This window comes from Diceros bicornis, chromosome 9, assembly GCF_020826845.1.
Source record: "Diceros bicornis minor isolate mBicDic1 chromosome 9, mDicBic1.mat.cur, whole genome shotgun sequence".
NCBI classification, from domain to species: Eukaryota; Metazoa; Chordata; class Mammalia; order Perissodactyla; family Rhinocerotidae; genus Diceros; species Diceros bicornis.
The window spans coordinates 5240723-5264895 of record NC_080748.1 but is presented as its reverse complement, the minus strand read 5'-3'; the positions used below and the strand labels follow the sequence as shown (position 1 = coordinate 5264895).

The following is a 24173-nucleotide window of genomic DNA, read 5'->3' as shown; positions in this document are numbered from 1 at the left end:
CATATTAGAAATTTACTTACATTTTTGTTTAGTAAGCAGCCAACGTGTGTTGTATAGCTTTGGACCCCTTACGTGATTTCGGTTTTAGCAAACCTATGTTCATCTATGATCCCCTTCTGCATTGCATAAAAGATCTGCAGCTGTCTCCCTGCAACCTTCAAAACCATGAATTAGGCCTGGCGTGTTCCCTGTGTCTGTCTAGGAAAGGAAAAGGATAATAATTTCAGTTTTGCTGACAATTCAAAAGCTTTTGTATAACTACTCAGCTGTGTGTTTGGGGCTGGGGTGCCTGGAGAGCAAGAACAAACAAAATGCGTGGATAACTCTAAAACCCCCTTTCAGGGCTGGCCCCGTGGCTTAGCGGTTAAGTGCACGCACTCCACTGCTGGCGGCCCGGGTTCAGATCCCGGGCATGCACCAACACACTGCTCGTCCAGCCATGCTGAGGCGGCGTCCCACATACACCAACTAGAAGGATGTGCAACTATGACATACAACTATCTACTGGGGCTTTGGGGAGAAAAAAAGGGAAAAAAAGGAAGAGGATTGGTAATAGGTGTTAGCTCAGGGCTGGTCTTCCTCAGCAAAAAGAGGAGGATTGGCATGGATGTTAGCTTAGGGCTGATCTTCCTCACACACACACACACAAAAGAACAAAATTCTGTCCCATAAATTGTTATTCATTGAAACAGTGTCTCCTCTTACTGATCACCACCCTCTAATTTGCCTAGTCATATTTCATTTTAAACTTATACGAGGGGCCGGCCCCGTGGCTTAGAGGTTAAGTGCGCCCGCTCCGCTGCTGGCGGCCCGGGTTCGGATCCCGGACGCGCACCAACACACCCGTTCTCCAGCCATGCTGAGGCCGAGTCCCACATACAGCAACTAGGATGTGCAACTATGACATACAACTACCACTGGGGCTTTGGGGGGGAAAATAAATAAATAAAGTTAAAAAAAAAAAAACACTTATACGAGAAAATATTGTCACTTTTAAATGACATACACTTGCTAAAGCAATAAACACAACATGAAGAAAGAATCGCTTGATCTTTATTTTAAATGTAGCTTATAAATCATTGGGGCCAATATGTTCTGGTGCCTCCCGCGCCGGGCGCTGTTCGGGGCGCTCCTGGGGACGGTGGGGGACGTTGGGGGGCGCCGGCTCAGGTGCCCCGAGAACCACGCGTGGCTCAGCCTCGCCACAGCGCCGCCCAGTGCTGGGACAGCCACTAGTGCTGTGGGGGAGAGGGAGGTGCTCACAGCTGCCTCCAGGGAGCTCGTGCCTGGAGCAGGGCTCGTGCTCCATGAGGATTTTTTAAATGGTTGAATGTTCCCTTCAGAGAAAAAATACAAATAAAACTTCCCTGTCTAGATCCTAGAATTTCGTAAAGCTAATTTCTTCTTCTACTGGGAATTTGCTACCTTTTAACAAACTAAGTTCGGTTAAACTAATGATACAATTAATTGTGATATTTTCCCCATGCAAAGAGTTCACTCTTCTCACCTCTCCTCTGATGTTTGCAATATGCATATCTGAGGCATGGCTGGAAAATGTTACACAACAGTGGCGATGATTGAAACAATTACCCAAATCACTGGTTTGAAAGGCAACTTTCCTTTTTAATTTATGGACTTGCTGTTGATCTGAAGGCAACAAAAGGTAGCTGTGAACCTTCTGTTTTCTGGACAAGAATGTATTCTAGATACTTTTTTTTTTTCCCCAGAGGTTGAACTGAGAATTAAAATTACCAAACTGTACAGAACTATTCACAGCTATTGATTTCAATTTTGAATTTCTTATTTAGAAAATCTGGATTTTGCTCAGTGATGTGTTTTGCATGCACAGCTTCTGTCAATATTTAGTACAAGTTGAAAGTACAAGTTTGATCTGGACCCTCTGTCCAGATCAAACCAAGGCGAGGGCCGGTAGTTCTGTGACAGCTGAAGCCCAGGAGTCAAGGATAGACAGAGGTGACTTCCCGGCTTGGCTGGGGTGTCACAGAAGAGCAAAGGGACTGACTTCACATGACTAGTTGATCTTTCTAAAACCAAATCAAATCTTAAACTTCAACCATAAAATTAAGATAAAGTGAAGTCTTAACATACTGTTTCCTCTAAAAGTCGAGCCCATCAAAGCCGAGTCCAGAGAGAAATGTACCCAGCCACCCTTCACCTATACTTTGTTTTAATGATTTAAAAAGAACTCCTTGCTTTTACAAATAATTGTGTTCAGGGACAGGCTTAGCTCACATTGCAGTATGTAGAAAAAGGGCCTGGGATGCTGATTTCTAGAAATTGTTAGTTGGCCCCCTTTCTCCTCATATGGCTGGTGCCTGAAGCTCTGAGAACTAAGCTAAGACTTGGATTCTTCCTGGGAATTGGCAAAGATATCACATTCCACCTCCTGCCTTATCTCACCCCTCTTATCCACAAAAGTCAGGCCCCACTGACTTTCAAAAGTGAAATTTTTTTCGATTGTGTAAATTTGCAGCCATTTATATACTCATGAATACAACCAAGTTTGAGATTTGAGGAATCTTTGGCCCGTCCGGGGTGACCCCAGCGTCCTGTGCTTCTCTCTTGTTCCTGTAGCGGTCTGTGAGGGTCTCGGCCGGAGGCGGGCAGGTCGAGTTCAGCCCTGTCGGTTTTGTTACGGCCAGCAGTCAGCAACAGGCTGAATTTAGGGACCCAGCCACAGTGCCAGCTAAAGAGTTTGTCTGAGGTTTCCAATTGTGCTTCTAAAAAAATCCTACCAGAGGAAGTGAAAACCGAATGCTTATAAAATGTTTATATGTCAAGTAAAATTTTTTAATTGCTCAAAATTGCTAATATAATAAGTTTCTGCCCCTACTGAAAACAGTCGAATAAAAAAGTAGGTATATATTCTACTTTAAAAAACCTTCTTTAAGCCTCTCTCAATCATCCATCTATCTCGTGGAGGCTCTGCCCTCTTCCCGGCTGTGCTAACAGGGGCGGCACCGCTCTGGCTGGGCCCCGGGTCGCCCGCCGGCCGTGGGCCCCGGCGCGGTGCCGCCTGCAGGATGCCACGTACCGGCTCCCTCTCCACCGGCTTTCCACAGCTCCGGGCTACCTTTGGCCTAAAAAACCCGGGGAATGCCGTGGGAGAGGAACCTGCTCGGTAGCTGTTCCGTTTCACTCGTGTGTCGTCGATCTCGCGCCTCCGGGGCGGCGGGACGGCCGCGGCCTCAGGCCCCGGCGCCGCGCTCGTCCGGGCTGGCGGCGCTGCCGGCCGCCTCCTTGTCGGGCGCGGGCACGCAGGTGCAGCCCACGGGCACCGGCAGGTACTCCTCGGCGTAGACGGCGCGGCCGCCCGCGCAGCCCGGGGTCCGCCGCAGCACCACGGTGGGCACGAGCACCGGCGCGCTGCGGAAGCGCAGGTCCTCCTCCCCGGAGAGCCCGGTCAGGCAGCCCCGGCACAGGCAGTAGGCTTCGGGCAGGTACCTGGGGTACCTGGCGGGGTCGTAGGAGATTCTGCGGGGAGAGAGCACAGGCTTAGCTCCTGCTGTGGCGCAGCGGGAACACAGCCCCTGCGCGAAAGGCCGGCCTCTGAAAGGAGTCTGCTTCTGGGACCAGGAAGTGTGGGATCACTGGTTAGAGGAGCAGGAAGAAAGGCTGGGCTGACGTCCCCCCCCCCCAGTTAGCATCCACGCAGGACCCCAGGCTACACAGATGAACATGGAACTGCGTTCTGTTTTACATGGTGAGGACAGAGTTGACGGCTCTCCTCGGGCAACTCTCTACAAATGCTTCCAGAGGCTGCACTAATGTACGTGGAAACATAAAGTCGACACGCTCTGCACATGCACTGAGGTGAGTGCACACACTTGCTGGAATATAATAGACCTCTCTGTGCCTGGGGCCCACAGCGCCCACTCGGTGGGCACCTCTGGAACCAGCCCCAGAGCAGTGGTTCCTGAGCCTCAGAACTACCTCCCCTCCAGCCCACCAGGCTCTGCAGCCCCAGACGGGCCCTGGGGCGCAGGACAGGGCTGCCTCTGCATTGAGCCCTGTGTGAGGTTAGCTGGCCTGGGTGCCGGACAGTGCAGACACTGGCCATCTGGCCGCTGACAGCCATAAGCAAAGGAAGCTTCAAGACACCTGTCCAGAAGGCCACGAGGTGGGCCCTGTGTCCATCAGTCTGTCAGGGTCCCTGTGCCCTCCTCTGTGAAGGGGCTGAAGCACATCAGGGTAGGGCAGGACCGGCCAGGCTCGGACATTTGAAAAGTGAGTGATGTTTTAAACTTGATCATTTTCATCCTCCTCCATGTCTCCCTATTTTCTGGTCTGATGCCAAGAACCAAGCGTCAACACCTACACAGCAGCCTGGGCCACAGGGCGGAGGGGTCTAGGGCCCAGCTGCCAGATAGCTCCCTGAGAGGAACGAAAGCACCCCCTCCACCACCCGCCTCCCCAAAGCAAGGAGGTCAAAGCTGTGTCTGGTCATTAATGGGGACCTAGGACTCCTCCCTAATGTCCCCTCGCAGAGGGAAGGACTGTCCACATTTCTCATGAGATCTCATGACCTCAAATTCTCATCTCCATTAATCTGTCCATTTAAAACATGTACAGTCCTCTTAGGAATGTTTCTCCTCCTAGAGCTGAGTCCTAGGGACCCTAAAATCTCAGAATCACAGCCAGGACTTCTCTAACCTCTCAAGCAACAAACACATTCGTAGACCCACAATGTGTCAAGCCCAGGAAGGCCCCCAAAAGTGCTGACCCAATGGGAGCCCAGGATATAAATGAAAAAAATGAGATGTGCTTAAAGGTTTTTAAACCTTAGAACTTGAGGTGTGTATGGTTTCTCATCCGGGTTCCCGTTAACGAGCACTCTTGACAACAGTGTGGCTGCAGCAAAGACGACTCCATGGGGAGAGACGCTGGCCTGGGCTAAGCCTTACCCCTCCTGGCTTGCAGAAGTTTTCTGTCCTCCAGGCGGACTAGTTCTGTGGACTAGTTGTCTCGTAGGTCCTCACTAATACTGACTAAAATTCTTCAACCAAATTAAGAGATTTCCAGTGAAGAAGTATGTTCAAACCATCCAGTTAAAGAATAGGCAGAGGCAGTAGGGGGCTTAGGAGAGGTAGGGGGCAGGTGAGCGAGCAGTGGGGTGTCCAAGGAACAGAGCTGAGGGTTTGTTGCAGAAAGGGGGAGCTAGAAGGTGGATGATGCTGACTGGGTCAGTTATGGGCGTATTGGGGCAGGGAGACAGAGCCTGAATGGATTTCAAGCCTGGGAGTAACAGGATAAAGAAGCTATGTCAGGTTGGCCAAGAGGTTTCTCCACTGAGGAGATTGTGTCAATGAGGCAAGTGTTAGCTCTCAGTGGCCTGATGAGGGTGGGTGGCCCCAGGTGTGTAAGGACGCTAAGTGGGTTTCTTCCATTTGGGTCCAACATCTTTAGACACTGATGGATTAGATGACTGGGCAGGGAAGAGTCTAGAAATGGTATCTTCACGCAACAACAAATTTACTCACATAGTGCCAACTATGTGCCGTGTACACAGCAGGAAAGAATTAAGATGGTTTTGCCTGAAGGGAGGACCTGTCGGGGAGCCCACGCATCCCAGAGGGCAGAGCCTGGCGTGCCGACCTGGGCATCGCGGTGGGGGTTGGATAACACCTGCCACGTGTGGAAGGAAAAGAAGCTAGTGAGGCCAGGAGCTGGCAAGATGTTGTAAAGAGAGTGGCGACAGTTCAACTAGAGGACCAAGCCAACCTGCCGTCTGAGCACTCTCCAGCCGAGAGGACATTTCCAAGTCCTGGCCCACTGTCTGAATGTGGGGGATGAGGTCAGAGGAGAAGTCAGCAGTGATTCCAAGGCTTCCAGTCAGGGTGACCAGAGGACGGGAGTAGCAGCGGGGGGAGCAGGGAGGCCGCAGGCACAGGCAACCCTGCTGGTGTTGACGCTCAGGCATGGACTCCCTTCAGCTTCCTTCTCGTTGCTGTACTACAAGGAGAGAGGGCAGGGTCAAGACTCAAGAGTGAAGGCTAATAAATCTGTGATGTGCAAAAAGGAGGAGCATGGGGTGGGGACTGTTTGCAAAATGCAAGTGGTCTCTGCCACCAAGACACTTAAATTTACACTGATCCCATCCATTCACGTTTCCCTCCAACATGCACACAAATAGTTGAAAATATGTTTTTTAAGCTTCTCATCACTACTTTTCCCTTAGTTCTGTCATGGGGGCCTTTGTAGCATAACAAGTTCTCTCCTTGCAAGGACTGATAAAGCTGTCCACCCTGACCTTTCCAGCGTTTTCAGCCTCCTCTGTAATGCCTCACTGCTATCCCCCAGCTGGGGTATGCTGAGGCCTAGGTTTCCCCAGCACCCTTCTCATGCTGTGGGGGTTCGTGTCAGGAAAAATCCAAACTCCTTTGTTTTGCCTTCCAAGGCCCCCACGACTTGGTCTTTACCTACGCACCTTTCTAGCCTTCCTTCACCGTCTTCTTCGTGTGTCCCACACTCCAGCCGTCCCACAGTGGAATGCTCCTTGCGTGTGTCACAGCTAAGGTTTTGCTCAAGATGCCCTCTTCCCAAAACCAATACCAACTCAATGAAGATTTGCCATATTTTAAGGTCCAATTCAAGTCATCATCTTAAGAGTTTTCAAATTTCCTTTGTCAAATTTAACCTCTCCTTTCCCCATATTCTCATAACACTTTGTGCCTCTCAGATAGAACTAGACTTTTTCCACGTCTTTTCCTGGAAGGGAAGAGTAAGGACTGTATGTTTATTCATCTTGATGTCCTGCCATGCCCAGCACAGTGCTTCACACAGAGTGAGGGCTCAGCAGATGAGGAGCTGGTGGGTGGTGTCGGTGCATGTGGACCGCATCGGCTTCCTATCCTGCAGACTCCGTCAGTATAAGACCCGAACTTACAAGTGGAGGGAAAGGGAACTGATAATATCTCCAATCACTTTCAATATTTATTCAACAAACATCTGAGTGCCAGTGACGTTTCAGGCAATGGGGATATAGAAGAAACACATATCTACTATCCAAGGACTCACTCTCTGTGGGGTAAATGTACCAATAAACACTTACAGAGTTAACCCAGCCACAGCAGCTAGGGGAGGCTTCCTGGCAAAGGTTGTTCCCGGGTGGATTCATCCAGATGAAGAAGGGAGACAGGGCATTTAGGGCAGAGGTCAAAGCCTAGAGGTGAGGGACCATGTCAGAGTTAGGAACTGCAGCACAGGAGAAGAACTACAAGATGGGGCTGGAGCGATCCATGGAGGCTAGATCGTGAAGAGTCTCCAATTCTTAGTAGGGAAGGCAATGGGAAGGATGTTAAAGAACAAAGTGACCCAATCAGATGGAATTTTAGATCCCCAGACTACAGGGTGGAAGATAGCCTAGAGCACAAGAGAGAGATCTTGGCTGAAGGTGGAGATTTTTAATTATTAGTATATAGATGGTGGTTAAATAAGATCATTTAGGGGAGTGTCTGGAGAAATACCAAATAAAAGGCAAGGAAAACCAACTTTTTAGGAAGAAGATGTCTATTCGTGGAGACAGCCAAAAGCAGGAGGGGTTTCCACAGAGCCAAGAAGGGCAGAGGCTTGAGAAGGGGCTGGTCAGAAACTAAACTTAATCTGAGTGAGCGAGTTTACTGGAAATATAGGGGTGGAAGAACATGTTAAATGGCACCATGAGGATATGATCAACAACGTATAGAATGTAGGCAACTCAGTAAAAGTTTCATCCCAAGGGGAGAAAAGTGGGAGGGGAACTTACATATTAAAAGAGCCTTGAGGGGCCGGCCCGGTGGCGCAAGCGGTTAAGTGCGCGCGCTCCGCTGCGGCGGCCCGGGGTTCGCTGGTTCGCATCCCGGGCGCGCACCGACGCACTGCTTGGTAAGCCATGCTGTGGCGGCGTCCCATATAAAGTGGAGGAAGATAGGCACCGATGTTAGCCCAGGGCCGTCTTCCTCAGCAAAAAAAAGAGGAGGATTGGCGGATGTTAGCTCAGGGCTGATCTCCTCACAAAAAAAAAAAAAAAAAAAAAAAAAGAGCCTTGAGAAACCATCAACAAAATGAAAAGGCAACCTTCAGAATGAAAGAAAATATTTGCCAATCATATAGCTCAGAAGGGGTTAATATCCAAAATCTATAAAGAACTCATACAACTCAACAGCAAAAAAACAATCCTATTTAAAAATGGGCAGAGGATCTAAATAGATGTTTTTCCAAAGAAGACATGCAGATGCCAACAGGCACATGACAAGGTGCTCACATCACTCATCATCAGGGAAATGCAAATCACAACCACAATGAGATGTCACCTCACAACTTAGAATCAAAAAGACAAGAAATAATAAGTGTGGCGAGGATGTGGAGAAAAGAGAACCCTTGTGCACTGTTGGTGGGGATGTAAACTGGTACATCCACTATAGAAAATAGTATGGAGGTTTCCTCAAAAAATTAAAAATAGAACTACTATCTGATGCAGCAATTCCACTTCTGGGTCTATAACCAAAGAAAATGAAAACACTAACTTGAAAAAGTATCTGCACCACCCTGTTCATAGCAGCATTATTTACAAGTGAAGACATGGAAACAACCTAAATGTCCATCAACAGATACATGGATAAAGAAAATGTGGTATATACAACAGAATATTATTTAGCCATGATAAAGAAGGAAACCCTGCCATTTGTGACAACATGGGTGGATTTTGAGGGTATTATACTAAATGAAATAAATGAGACAGAGAAAAACAAATACTGTATGATCTCACTTAAATGTGGAAACTAAGAAACAAAAACAAAAACCCAAACTCACAGATACAGAAAAGAGACTGGTGGTTGCCAGAGGCAGGGGATGGAGGGGTGGCAAAATGGGTGAAGGGGGTCAAAGGTACAAACTTCCAGTTATGAAATGAGTAAGTCCTGGGGATGTAATGGAAAGCATGGTGACTGTAGTTAACAATACTGTATTGCATATTTGAAAGTTGCTGAAAGAGTAGATCTTAAAAGTTCTCATCACAAGAAAAAAATTTGTAACTGTGTGGTGGTGAATGTTAACTAGACTTACTGTGGTGATAATTTTGCAATATATACAAATACCGAATCATTATGTTGTATACCTGAAACTAATATAATGTTATATGTCAATTATTCCTCAATAAAAAAAAAAAGAGAGAGAGCCAGCCCTAGTTGCCTAGGCGTTAAAGTTCGGTGTGCTCCGCTTCGGTGGGCTGGGTTTGGTTCCTGGTTGTGGAACCACAACACTCGTCTGTCAGTAGGCATGCTGTGGCAGCAGCTCACATAGAAGAACCAGAAGAACTTGCAACTATCATATATACAACCATGCACCGGGGCTTTGGGGAAAAGGAGAAGAAAAAAGAGGAAGACTGGCAACAGATGTTAGCTCAGGGTGAATCTCCCAAAAAAAAAAGAGAGAGCCTTGAGTGACAGAAGTACCAGGGCATCACTGACCTGCCTGGTTTACACCTGCTGTCGGGGTACAGTTACAAATTGAGCCCCTTTTACTCCCAAATGTCTCTGTTTGGAGGAGAAATTATATGGTTGCTTAAAAATATATGAAACCCAAACTCAGGGACATTCCACAAAATAATTGACCAGTACTCTTCAAATGTGTCACAGTCATGAAAGATAAAGAACTGGGGGACTGTCACAGATTGAAGGCGACTCAGGAGCCCCGACCACCAGAGGCAATGTGTGAGGCCAGGCTGGATCCTGGAGCAGAAAAGTGGCATTAATGGGTCACTCTGAATAAGGTCTACAGGTTAGGTCACAGTATCATATCAACACGCATTTCCTGAGCTTCATAATTTTGCTGAGTTATGATACTAACATTTGGGCAATCTGGGTGAAGAGTACAGGGAACTCCTTGTACTCATTTCACAAATTTTTTTGTTAGTTTGAAATTATTTCAAAATGAAGAGTTAAATAATAAAACAAAAAAGAGAAAATTGTTTTAAGTTTTAAAAAACCACTTATGAGATAATCTGGGAAATTTGAACCTGACAATATTTGAAGACATTAAGGAAGTATTAACTTTTAGGTGTGCTAATGGTATCATGTGGTTTTGTTTAGCACCGAGTACTTATCCTTTAGAGATATATACCAAACACGTGAGCGTGCACACAAACACTATGACAGTGCTGAACGCTAGTGGAGTCACAAGATGTCCTCTGAATGTGCCAAATAGCGGGTCAGTAGTGATCATTAATTCAGCGGACTTTTCAAGCTCCTGAGATGGACACTGGACAAGCGTATGGCCTTTCCCCGGATGCACAAGCCAGTGGTCGGGACAAACCAGCGCAAAGGGCACAGCCTGCTGCGAACGCATGTGGGGTGGCCCGAGGCTAAGGCCCCAGGGAGGTCTAAGGTTAGGCCAGGGGACAAGGACGGCTGAGCTAAGCATGAAGGGGGCTAGGGAGTGCTAGGCGAAGAAGCCACACACAGCCAGCCAGGAAAGCAGACCACGTAGGTGGGGAACTGCCCAGAGGCCACTGTAGCTGGAGCCTGTGTGTGTGCACGTGCGCGGCGGGGTGCAGATTCAGTAAGAAATGTGAGAGGTGGACAGGAGGCTTGAAGACCAGAACCAAAAGTCTGGATTTTACCTTGCAGGTCATGGGAAGCCACGAAAGGACTGTAAGCAGCAGAGACATGATCAGATTGACATGTGAAAGATCATTCTGATGGGTGTAGACTCAATTACAGGCCGAAATGAAGGGGCGGGCAGGCACAGCCTCTTCAGACTCAAGTTTCCTCCTCTGGAACATGTGTTTGACCTAAGGGCGTCAAAGATCCTTTTCAACTAGAAACACCTGGGATTTATCTTTTTGTGCACCACAGTATGCAGTTAACAATCCACGGATCATCCATCAGTTTTACAGGTAGGACTGACAGTCGTTTGGATATTGTGATGGGTCAGAAGGCTCATCTGACTAAAAATATCCACCTGATCCCCACAAGTCAGACCCAAGACTGAAATTTCCACTGTCACAGTGACACCTCTAGGCTAAGGCATTGTGACAAAGAGAGACCTGCCTGCCCTGTGCCTCTGCCTGGGACGTGGAACATCATAAGACGGCATAAGCATTGGTTGTTTTTCAAATTGTGGTTTCATGACCCAGAGATTTCTCTTAAAATAGAAATGTGCTACCAAGGGAGGGAATACAACACATACATCACATCCCTGACACCCAGTATTGTGGGTATCGATGCCAGCGGTTACCATAGAAAACAGAAAGCACAACACAGACACATTCTGAAGGACACTAGTTGGGGGATGGAAAAAAGGTCAGGGGAAAAGGTCGGGGAGCTTCAGGGCGGCCAGGGGACAGTCACAAAGTTAAAGCCTGTCATCCCACCTCTTGCCTCAAGATTCTGGGAAAATTAGCAGCCAGGAGTGCTTTTTGGTTAAAGAAAGCTGCCATGAAAACAAAACATCAAGCAAGTCCAGCAGGGATCCCTTTCTCTTACTAAACATGGAAATGCAAGGAAGAATCCTGCATGGCTGTCTTGCCTCCTTGTGAGCAATAATTCTTTTGTCTTCACATTTTCTGCATGCTGCTCTGCAGAAGCTTGGCATAGGAACACACTTGAAGCAAATCAAGTTCTCCCCTCTCATGGGATCCCAGAAGCGTCCCTGGGGCCACGTGTGAAGCTTGGCTTGAATGAGTGACAGCTGGCCCGGCTTAATCCAAGAACAAAGGACAAGTCCTCCAGGGATGATTAGAGGTGATGGAAACTGAGCTTGGAGAGGAATGTAAGTGACAGCAGAGACAGAAAAAGAGCACTGCCCCTGGGACCCTGAACTGGGTAGGAAACAATTCAAAGCGGTTCCGGAGGACTGCTACTGGCAGGACAATGAGCACATTCCGGCAGACAGAATCGCAGCCACCTGATGTGCTCTCTCTCGGACACCCAAGTATAGCTGTGATGTTTACTGGCACAAACCCATTGATGTGGCTCACCCTCCTGCTTTGCAAAACATAAAATTATTCTAATTTTAAAATACCAGAGGCTAAGTATGATTATTTCTTTCACAGCAATCCCAAGACCCCACACCCAAGAATAAGTGGGGGAAATGCCTTTTCTGGTCCAGGCTGGAAACCCATAAGTACTGAAACGTCTAGGTGAAAACAAAATCGCCTCAGGAGTCATGGTTGGCCAGATCTCAAGGTCAGTGAGTTCAACCCAACAGACTTTCTTAAAAGGGCAAGATGGTGTCTATAAGCGTCCTGAACCTAAAACTTTAGTCTGATTTAGTTACCAACCAGTGACATTGGAAGAATTATTGCCCTTGGCTTTGCAAAGTGAAGGGGATGGATTTGACGACCAGGCTGCTTCCTCCAGCTTCCTGATGGCAGGACTGATAATGTGAGATTTTATCCATGTTTTCTGCTTAGAAATGACACCTGTAATCCACTGAGTCTCCAAGGTATTGGAGAATTCCCCAAATTAACCTATTAAGTCAGTGCAATTCTAACCAAAATCCCAGTAGATTTCTCTTAGAACTTGGCAAGCTGATCCTAAAATTCGTACAGAGAGAAAAGGGCCAAGAATAGGCCAGTTTTGAAGAAGAATAAGGAGGGAACTCACTCCAGCAGAAATGAAGATGTTATACAATTATGGTAATATAAAGACAACTGGCAGCCCTCTAGGAAAGCTGAGTGATAACCATTTTCCCTTTCCAAGAGCTAAGATTCCTCTGGAAAACCCCTATCTTTGCCTGGGATATGGGCAATAAAAAGAAGTCATAAGGTTTCCAAAATACGGTTTTCAGACCACCTGTATCAGAACACGTGGGGCTCTGTTAAAAATGCAGAGTCTCCCACTTCACCCCACACCCAGTGACTCAGGAGGCCTGCATGTTAACAAGCTGCCCACTGACTTGTCTTGCTCATTTAAACTGGGGAATCTCTAACAGTCAGCAGAAGCCCCTTCCCAGTCACACAGTCAGCAACAAAGTTAGGTGACATCTGTAAAAGGTAGTTAGCCATATATTGACTGCAGTTGATAGTAAACAACTGGACAATTGCGTTTTCCCAAATACGCTCGAATTGCATGATCCTACCAGCCCAGACTCCCTACGCTGAGACGTCTAATTAATGCAGAAGGTCACTGTTAACCCAGCAAGGATTTGGCATCATAGATGGGATGGCATTGAGATCTCAGTTATTCTTCACTAGAGGCACACAAAGGAGCTTTGAAACTCGTGATTGCTGTTCCTCTACCCCAGAGATTCGGAATGCGTGGCTCTGGAGTGGGCCCAGGGTGCTGGTATTCTTTAAAAGCTCCTCAGATAATTCTAACACACAGCCCTGGCAGAGGCTGTTTGGTCTCCAGGTTTGAGATAATGAGTCACTGCGACAGGGGTTTGTGTTCACCTTGCAATCCGTCTTTTTCCCTTTGGAACGAGGCCTGCAGCTGTGAGCGCAATGGTTATGAGACTATAGGGGAAAGAATGGTGAAGGACGAGGCTCGGAGCTGCAGGGCCGGTTATGGGAGGACTCTGTTTGCTGGCCAGGGAGCAACCGGGGACAAGAACACCACAAACAGTTTCCCTCTGTTAGAAAGTCGTGGCCAGCAGTCCCATCAGCTCCACCCTCTCTCCATTCGCTAAGGCCTGAGAGAGCCAAAGATCTTCAATATATGCTGCCAAGAAGCTCTGAAAAATGCTCTTCTGGCCCCTACAAGAAAACATCAGTTGTGCATTTCTCATGAAAGAGGACACGGAAAAATCAGCCTGGGAGGGCAGCGAAGTCTGACCTGGCACAGAGGCCCTGGAGTCAGATCCCCAGTGGGCCTCACCTGGCCCTCTTTGCTGGCCAAGGAGAGCTGGGGTCAATCCTAGCCCCTGTGGGGACTGAAGTTAACTTGGTGTGATCCTGAACTGGGCATCAAGGTCAGCCCTAAAGCTCAGCCAATGTGGCAGGCTCCAGAACTAACCCAGCTCCTCTGCCAACTGAGTTGGCCCTGGGCTACCAGGAGCCTGGAAGGGCTCAGCCTGTCCACCCTCTCCCTTTACTCATGAGGAAACTGAGGCACTGAGAGGGTGAAGGGCTTGTCCAAAGCCTTCCAGCTCACCTGGCTTAGCGTGATCAACTGTACTGCCCTGCATAGCCGAGCTGTGTGCATCTGCTCTGCAGTTTGTGGATATATAGCAATTAGTCAGATGCTTGGTAAGTGGTAAAGCTACAACCAGGATATCCACTGATTCCATGTAAAATCTGTTCATCTGGGAGGTCAGGGAAGAGCAGAGAGAGACAAATGGCTTGGAAAAGAATTTGGAAGATCATTCAGAAACAAAGCTTTACAGAGGGAAAGAGAGAGAGGAATGAGCATGAGAGCCAGAATTTCTCAAAGGGTTTTATTCTTTGGTCATGGCAAATGCCACGCATTCAGTGCAGCTGGGAAATATCTCTTCAAAGGAAAAACACAGCTCATGCCCACAGGATGGCTTAACTATCTGTCTAGGGGAAGCTGCAGAATTTGGGTTCAGAGCCATCTGATGTGTCCGTCCTTGGGGCGGGCGGGGTAGCGCCTGTGTGCAAAAAGGGGGGAGCCCACCCTGATCCAAAATGAATCAGCTGTTTGTCGCCTTACATTGGTTATGAGGAATAGTTAATATCAAAACATTAGCGTCTTTAATTCCAGAAGAGTTCCTGGTAGATTATGTTCTCTTTGACCTCAATAATTTAGTGAGCAATGTACTCATTGTCCTCTTTCAAAATCATCATGTGTCGTTTCTGGAACACAAACCCCATAAGGAATTTTACTTCATGGTATGTGTGCTCCTGCCTGGAGCTGCCCCAATCCTTCTGTGGTATTAAGAGTACAAACATTTTATTCAGGTGAGGAAATTTGAAAAAGGTGATGATGGAATGAAATATTATCATCCTCAGCTACTATGAGAAGGCTCAAGTAAAACCCAGGCAGTTAGAGAAAATAACTATGAAAGCAAAACGAACATATCTATTTTTAGAACGAGAGACTTTAATCCCATGACAATGCTCCACGACAATACTTTTATTTTTACTCGTGAAACTGATAGGTGCAGTAGAGCCTGCTATATTTTGAGTAACTCAGAGAAAAAAACCTGTGCAGTACTTTGGCCAATTAAAGGTCACTTATTCATGAGAATACTTTTTGGGGAAAATACCAATATTTCTTAAACAAGCTGCTTTAAGCAATGAGCGTCTCCTTTCCTACAACAAGTTTTGGGGAGCAGAGCCCACCTGCCGTGCTCCACGCTGCAACCAAAGGCCTTCCCGCCAGGCAGGGGCACTGCCTCTGTTCTCTCCTCTCTCCTCTCGTCCTTTCCCCAACACTTCTTCTTAAAGAACAGCATCATCATAGGACCGTGCAGAAAGGACACAGTCCCAGAGCTGACATACTATACAGAGATATTCCCTGAAGGCAGAAAGGCTTTCTTAGTTTGTTGTTAAGTCATTAGAATCACCCACAGGTTTGAGGCAGGGACCCAGGAAAAAAGTGAACCTGCTAAGGAGAAACATTATAAAAAAGAAAGGCCTCCCCAAATTCAAAGATCACACCGGATGGGCCTTCCCCGGGAAGCCAGGTCCCATGGGGAAGGTGAGTTGGCGCAGTGCTGCCCCCTGTCGATCACAGTTGACACGGCGACACCTTTGAGGTCTGGGACGCAGCCACCTCCCGGGGAGACGGATCACAGCCGGCACACATCCCCAAGGGGCTTCTGTCCATGGGGACCTTTGTTCTTAGTGCTAGGACACAAATTCAAAAGTGCATACGGTGGGGCGGGGAGGGTGCATGTGAAAGAAAAAGCAATGGGAACATTAAAAAGGGAATAACTCCCTCCAACATTATACTCCTAACTTTTCTAACTTTCTCTAATTAATGTTATATTCCTTTTATAATTTTAAAAATGATATGATAAAGAAAAAGTGATGTGAAAGGTGCCCTGTGATCTAGGAAAAAAGCGTCAGGGTGTGTGTTCCGGGCATGGCCCTCGCCCAGGCAGTATTTGATGAATGGATGTACCTGTTTCTGCAGTGGTAACATGGAACAAGCACGGACAGCCCCCAGGGGAAGCAGGAGGTTTGAGTTAGCTCAACTTAAGGGTTAGAGGAGGGGTAAGCAAAAATATCCTTTTTATTTCAACCTTTCCTGATGAAAACCTTTCTAAAATGCAGTGTTGCTAAATATGTGGTAATAGATTTATGGGAACGTGAAGGTCATCCCCGTGAACGGGCGTTGCTGGCTGGCCCAGGAGACGATGGTGACCTCGCCTGACCCACACATGAGCTGGAAGCTGTTACTATGTTGTGCCTCTTTTCCCCAGTCACCCGCTGAAAGTTCTGGTAATAGACAGTGGTGCCAACGTGGGTTGTCCACGGGAAAAGATCAGCTTTACTGATACTTACTAACATCCAACCCGGCACCTCTGCTGGTCTGGCCTCTCCTTTGGTGGCCCCCCGACTGAGACACGCCTGACCGCAGGCTCATCTGCTTGGGGAGGATTTGCCTGGCAGAGGGTGGTCCCACTGCCTCTTCAAACTCCCTAGTGGCCCGCTGCCTCTATTTTTAAGTCACTCGACCTCCCTGTCCCCTGTCCTCCCTCCTCTCCTGTACTCCCTGTCCTGTTCTCTTTTTCTTTCCATTTATTCCCTTGCTGTCGTTGCTATCCATGGAGTTGTTTATTGTAAAAATAAATTTAGGTGTAGTCTCTTAAATTCCTTGGAGGAAAAGAGTTACATAGAAAAGTTAACAAAGCCTAAAAATAAATTGTTGTGCATTATTCACATCCTAGAGAAAAGTTATCTTTAGATTACTACCCAAAATTGAAAAATATAAACAAAAATTATTTAGAGTTGGTAGGTGTTTTATCTTTGGAGTTTCAACAAAAATGAGTGATATGTATCTTTAAACTTTAATAAACCTCAGTGTTCTTACAATAAATTTCTTATGATGTCAATTTGGCATAAAAAAAGCTTATTGAGCAATCACGTTAATTTTATGTTTGGCATTTTTGTTTTCAAAGCTTAAGAGAAACAAACATGATACCACAAAGTAAATGAAAAAACATTTTCATATTCTGGAAGTTGAATGTTGCTTTTCTAATAGCACGATGGGTGGGAGCACAGGCTCAACGGGATCAGAGAGGTCTGGGCTTAGACCCTGGCTCTCCCATTTCAGCCCAACACCCTAACCCCTCTAGGCCGGGTCCTCCTCCACAGACCGCCCAGCTGTGGGTGGCTCAAGGGAGCTCTGCAGACTCTCTCCGAGGCCTGTGGTGCCTCTGCTGTAAGCAGTGCGGCCTGTGAGAGCAGACAGTGCCTTCACACCAGCGCTTTCCGTACAGCAAAGGCTGTTGTTACTGGTGAGGCTTCGTTGCTTCAGTATCTGCCTTTTCCTCATGGTTGGTGAATTTCCTCTTCTGCACTCAATATATTTATTTTCTGCTGAAGGAATATTGTCCCTGAGCTAACATCTGTGCCAGTCTTCCTCTACTTTATATGTGGGATGCTGCCACAACCTGGCTGACAAGTGGTGTAGGTCTGTGGCCGGGATCTGAACCTGCGAACCCAGGCCGCCGAAGGGGAGCACGCTGAACTTAACCACTACGCCACGGGGCCAGCTCAATTTAAAAATTAAGACGTTTTTGAAATAAATAATACATGCTCGTGGCAGAAAATTCAGAAGTCACAAAAGAGTGAAGAGTAAGTCTCCTTCCCACCTGTTCCCAGCCTCCCAGGGCCCCTCCTGAGGCACTGTAATAACCAGGTTCCAGAGGTGCCCCAAAGTGTGTGTGTGCATACTTAAGAGATGTGTAAGTTATGTAACAGCTTCTCTCTGACCACACATGGCCGCACCAGCTCATTTCTCCTGACGTTGGTGATGGCTGCTCTGCTTAGGTGCATTCAGAGCTAACCCCTTCCTCTTCAAGGCTGTTTTTACAGCATTTTATTGAACTAGCTGCCTATTGGTGGATGCTTGGATGCTTCCAGTCCCTTGCTAGCACCACAGTGAACACCTTGTACACACATAATTTAGTACATGGGCAAATGTGGAATTCCAAGTGGAACTGTGGAGTCAAAGACTGTGTGAAGTTAGAGGCCGGCCCAGTGGTGTAGTGGTTAAGTTCACACACTCCACTTCGCAGCCCAGGGTTCACAGGTTTAGATCCCGGGAGCAGACCTAAGTACTGCTTGTCAAGCCGTGCTGAGGCAGGCATCCTACACATAAAGTAGAGGAGGAGGGCCAGCCCCGTGGCTTAGCGGTTAAGTGCATGTGCTCCGCTGCTGGCGGTCTGGGTTCGGATCCCGGGCGCGCACCGACGCACCACTTCTCTGGCCATGCTGAGGCCGCGTCCCACATACAGCAAGTAGAAGGATATGCAGCTATGACATAGAACTTTCTACAGGGGATTTGGGGGAATAAATAAATAAAATTATAAAGTAGAGGAGGATTGGCAACAGATGTTAGCTCAGGGCCAATCTTCCTCACACACAAAAAAGTGTGAATTTAAACTTTTGATAGTTAATACCCAATTGTCCTCCATAAAAGCTGTACCAGTTCACACCCTGTCCACTGTACAAGAATGCCTTTTCCTCACTCCCTTGCCAACGTAGCCTGATGGGTGCCGACAAAAAAAAAGGTTTCTCAGTGGAGTCTTTTTTTTTTTTTTTGGTGAGGAAGATTGTCCCTGGGCTAACATCTGTGCCAATTTTCCTCTTTTTCATATATGGGATGCCACCACAGCATGGCTTGATGAGCGGTGTGTAGGTCTGAGGCCAGGATCCGAACCTGCAAACCCCAGGCCACCAAAGCGAAGTGTGGGAACCTAATCACTATGCCACTGGGCCAGCCCATCTCAATGGAGTTTTATTATGCATTTCACTCACAATGCCTGAAGTCAACCATGTCTTCATGTCTCAAGAGTTTGAGTCATCTGACTGTCCCTCCCTGAGAAGTGTCTGGGGCCTTTGCTCATCTTTTCATTAGGTCTTTTTCTTACTGGTTTGGAGAAGCTGTTTAGCAAGCGAGCCCTTTGCGACATAAGTTGCAAGTACTTTTTATTTTTCTTATTTTTTTCTTTATTTTGCCAAGAAGAAATGGCATATATGTATGTAATTGAATTTATCAATCTCATCTTTGATGATTTTGGGGGTCTGTGAGCTGCTAAACAGGCCTTTCCACTCCAAGATTATAAACATAATTGACCATGTTTTTTATCTGTTTTTGTGGTTTTATTTTACGTTTAAATCTTTGAATCGTCTGGAATTTATTTTGGTATAGGAGTGAGATCCAATTGTATTTTTTCCCAGCTGGCACCTCAGCTGTCCCAACACCATTTATTGAATGATCCATCTCTCCCCTAAAGATATGGAAAGCCACTTTATAGTCCAAGTCTCTATTTTAAAACCTACCTTATCCACCTAAAGTGGTCCTTTCTGTGCTTTTCAGTATTTCTGACTTGCAGTCCGTTTCCCCATTCATCTTTCTTAAGAGTTTCTCTGACCGTTTTTAGCCTTAAATACCACTTCTGAATCCGAGTTTAAGGCAGCACAGGTGAGCACCCTCTTCCACTTAGGTGACCAGGCCCCGCAGTGACACCACTAAGAAACCATCCTGTCCTTCCACACACCTCTTTTAGGGCTCTGAGCTTCCACATGTATTGCTTTTTCCAATCTTCACAATAATTCAGGAGGTGGTAAGGAGAAGTGATCACAGGTCAGGAGCACAGAGAGATGGTCTCCTGGCAGGAAAAGACAGGGCCAGCTCCAGCATCCAGCGATCTGGAGCCCTGGCCCAGTGCCCATCCCTAGAAGGCCGTCCTTCCTTCAGAGAGTGTAAGACATCAGGCCTCCATTTGCTCACCTGGGGAGCAACTTCATCAGTGTTGCTAAATAATATGAAAAATAATGCAGATGATACCATAAGCCACCTGACACAGACGTGGCTCCTGCTCCCAGGCTCCACACAGCACAGAGGCTCCACAGGCAGACCCAGCAGCCTAGTCCAGGACACTCAACACTGTGTGTTGTTCTTGTCCGTAACCTCCCTTAGCCATTCCCTCTTCCATGCTGCTCCTGGATCTCACCTGGGGAGACACAGGTGTCAGTCCCCAGGAAAGGCAGCAAGGGCAACTCAATTTAAGTTACTATGTGCAGAATTCTAGGGCTGACAACTCCCAATTTGTACACCGGTCCTGATCTCTCTCCTGAGACCACACTTCCACGGCCAACTGGTCATTTACACCTGTGTACCTCTGAGGCACGTAAAACTCAACAAGCCTAGCATTGAATGCATTGCCTTCCAAAAAACTTGCTCCTCATTCCTTTTCCCCATTTTGCTTAAATACCATCAACAACCCCAGCCAGAAACGTGGGGGACATGTCCAACAGGAGGTCATAAAAAATCACTGCTGTATGTTACTCTTCTGCCTTCTGGCCAGCGGGGCCCTCAGCCTAGTGGGGCGGGGGGAGGCATCTATTTGCCTGGAGAGAGGAGAGTTTGTTACAGAAAACTACAGAAGTAGCAGCTTCTGTCTGGAGAAGCCAAGCTGCTGTCTTGAGAGATTTTCCAAGTTGCTTTAAAGCTATTTAGCATATCAAAAGTATAAGATGAGGCTGGAGAAAGAAGGATAATAAAATAGGTCATCCTTTTGGGCCCTGGGAATGGTGGGAAGAAAGAGGAAAAGCAAGAGAATGAAGCCACCAGGACGAATGGTACCACGTGCGTGTCATGAGGGCATCAGATGACTGAGAGGAGCAGGGAGGGCAGGAGGTGTCTGGGCCCAACCTCCATGTGGGTGGGGGTGGGGTGGGGCTCAGCCACAAGTGAACACGGTCCTTTGCGGAGTAGCCAGGAGGAGGGAGGCCCACTAACTAGTGGGTAGAGGCTCAGGGAAACCTGGATTGGTTTCAAACAAAATCATTACATTTTCTCTGCACATCTCCACAGCAGCATGGACGAAAGCCTTGACTCATTACACATTTTATGCCCTCTCCTTCTCCCTCACTCCCACATATAATCATCACTCACTAAATCCTGTCACTTTCACTTCTTTAAGTCATATCTTTCAAATTGATCCTCGTTTCACCTTCTCCACTACCACTGCCTGAGTTCAGACCCTAAAGGCCTTTTGCTGGAAGCATTGCAATGCGTTTGTCCAGTATCTCCCCTCCAATCTATCCTTCATTAGGGCCACCTTCCTAAAACACAAAGTGGCTATGTGGTTTCCTTGATCAAAAAGCAACATACAGGATAAATTTCAAACTTGCAGCATTGCTTCTAAGGCCCAAATCTAGCTCCTGCTCCCCTCTCCACCTCATCTCTTCCACTCCCAACTCCCCTGTGCTGTGGTTTTCGGTGCTGGTGAGTCCTCACTCTCTTCCTTTCCCCCTTGCCATCAGCTGCCTCTTCCCTCTGGGCCACCCTTGTCTTGCTCTTCCACCGGAAGGCTTTCTAGGACATCTGTGGCTGTATGAGGGCCCCTTCCTTCCCCAGCTAGACTGTGAGCCCCTGCAGGAGGTGACACTTGGCAGTAAAGGAGGGGAAGGGGACAGTCACAAGTTGTGCTGAGGACACTCTAGCCACACTATTCCCTGCACACGCCCCAGCCTCCCCTTTTGCATGCTGTCCCTTTCTTCTGAGCTGACCTCTTCACAGGCCAGTCTCGGAATTGTGCCTGTTCTCCAAAGTGCATTTCAAACGCCATTTTGATCCTCCAAAACACTCCCCCAACCCCCACCTTAAACTATTACACACTTAAACTTTTCACGTCAAACCATGTTCTGCCTGTATTATGGTTTCTTTCCCAATTATCCCCACCACTCCTCCCTCAGATATAAGCTAAATGGGCTCAGAGGATGCGCTTCGCGGCGCCCAATGCTCAGCGGCGTCTGAACCACCATAGGCACTCAGGGAATGTCTGTAGACTTCCACATTAGAACCTCCACAGGCCTTCTGTACAAAACTGGATTAAGATTAACAAAGGATCACTTGGTCCCTTGTAGAACCCATTTAACTATGCACCTGGCAAAGAACAGTCGCTCAAGAAACCTGTTGCACATGAGGTAACTGAAAGGTAAACAGAAGGAAGCAGGCTTCCTTTGGGGGAGGTGATGGGCCTTTGCCAGAATCAACTGCTCCCAGCCCAGCGCCCCATGTGCGCCGCGCCCCCCGCGCGCCCCGCGCTCACCTGTAGGCCCAGGGCGACACGCTGCGCAGGTGGGTGGGCGGCCGGAAGCGGCGGTCGGCGGGCCTGCCCCCTGCCGGGCAGCTCGCGTTGCGCGCCTGCTCGCGCGGCCCCAGCTGCAGCGTGTGGTGGAAGGCGCCCAGCACGCCGGCCGCCAGCCGCCCGTACAGCTGCTCCAGGAGCTCCTCGGGCCGGTCCGCGCAGGCCCGCGGCCGCGCCGGCCGCCTGCTCGCCCTCGGGGCGCCTGCGGCCCGGCCCGGCGACAGCGCCAGCAGGACGCCGGCCACGAGCATCCAGACCTGCGAGACAGGCCGCGCTCAGCGTCCGCGCCGAGGAGCCGCCGCCCGCCCGCCGCCCCACGGACCGAGAGGCCGGCCCGGAGGATGGGCGCCGACCACGCGGGCCCCCGCGCGCCCTCCCCGCCCGCGCGGCGCCCGAGGGCGCCCCGGGGCCCTGCCCTGCGCCGGCCCGCGCGCGCCGGCCCGCCGCCGCCGCCGCCGCCCCGAGCCGGGGGGCGCGCGGGGGCCGGCTGCGGGGTGCGCGTGTGCGTGTGCCTGCCGGGCTGCTGCGCCGTGGGCTGCGAGTGTCTGTGACGGCCGCTTACCCCCGCGCGCGCCATCCCGCTCGGCCGCGGAGCCCGCCGCGCCGGCCGCCGCCCTCAGACCCACGCCCCCCGGCCCTCGTCATCCGCCGCCCGCCCGCCTCCTCCCGGCCCGGCCCCGACACCTCTGGGCGCGGCTGCCTTTGAACCTGACTGCTGAAGTGACTTCCTCGGGCGTCTCCTCCTCTGTGGGCGGGCGCGGGCCAACGAGCCGACGGCACCATGTCGTTGCCCGGCGGTCGCAGGAACGAGCTGGGCCTGCACCCTGTACCTCTGGGAATTGAAGACGTTTTGTCACTTATGAAATGTCCTCACCAGTGTCCCCGACATCTCCCCCGAAAATGTTTTCAGATTTGTTCTGAGAAAGCCACACAAACTGAGGGCTCGCCGGCCGCGTTGACTCGGACTGGGCGGATGGTGTGGGTTCCGAGGCCTGGATGTCACCGAGCTTTCGACGGTATGCTGTGCTGCGGACAAGGAGCAGACCTGACGTGGCTGTGCCCGTGGACTGGCGCTGTCCTGCCTGACTGAAGAAGGCCTAGGAGTCTCCAGAGCTTGGAAGTGGGGCCAACTTTGTGAAGTTAGGGGAGACAGATTTTGGCTCAGGGTAAAAAGACTTTTTCTAGTAATTAAAGCTTACCCAAGACTAGAACAGGCCACCTGGAAAAAGAATGAGCTCAAAACCTAGAAGGATTCTCTTCTTTAGGACGACTTCCTTTTCTGCGAGTCCATTTCAAAGAAATATATCAGAGATTTTTTAAAAATCTCATTTTAACAGAGGTGGCCGTTCCTGCTAAACACCGGTAAAATGATCCTTCTGTGCCTATCAACTCTAACATCAAAGTACTAAATATTTCTCCCAACTTGTATTTCTGTGGCTGTTAGTGGGTATCACGTGGTCTGTTACAATGTTGGAGAATTCCTACTCAATGATAACTAAATTGTAAGTGCAAGCAGTCATGTAAAATAAGCCAAATATTCTGAGAATAAATTAAAGGAAATATTCTTAAATGAAGGAATTATATTATACTTCAAGAACGCAAGAAAACTTACTAATTTGTTCATTCTACAAATTAATGCTTAATGCTTTTTAGGTGGCAGGCTAATGAATATGGTCATTTTATAGCAGTCATACTTCGAAACTAAAAACAAAAGATTGATACCAACCGAAAGCTTTTGGAAAGTGTAGAAAAAACATAATTTATGGCTCCCTAAATGGTTTGCAGCTTTGGTATTTGACTACCTTGTAAACCATTGGTTAAACTCCATTTTGGTGATGTTGTGTAAGAAAAGAACACTTTCATATGCCTTGAATACTCTATAACTGAAGAGTTTAGGAATTACTTTATTTAGTGCTAAAAATCCCACTGAAATCTCCAAT

The 24173-nt window shown here is 48.5% G+C and overlaps 1 protein-coding gene across 1 annotated transcript; it reads right to left on the bottom strand.

Moving 5' to 3' along the window:
- Nucleotides 1–980: 980 nt before the first annotated feature.
- On the bottom strand, nt 981–22805 carry IL17D (interleukin 17D). Its single transcript, XM_058547830.1, has 2 exons — nt 22195–22805; nt 981–3495 (listed from the first exon to the last, which is right to left on the bottom strand). Exons 1-2 carry the CDS (start codon nt 22482–22484, stop codon nt 3210–3212), a joined length of 576 nt encoding a protein of 191 aa, XP_058403813.1. The 5' UTR covers nt 22485–22805; the 3' UTR covers nt 981–3209.
- Nucleotides 22806–24173: the final 1368 nt, after the last annotated feature.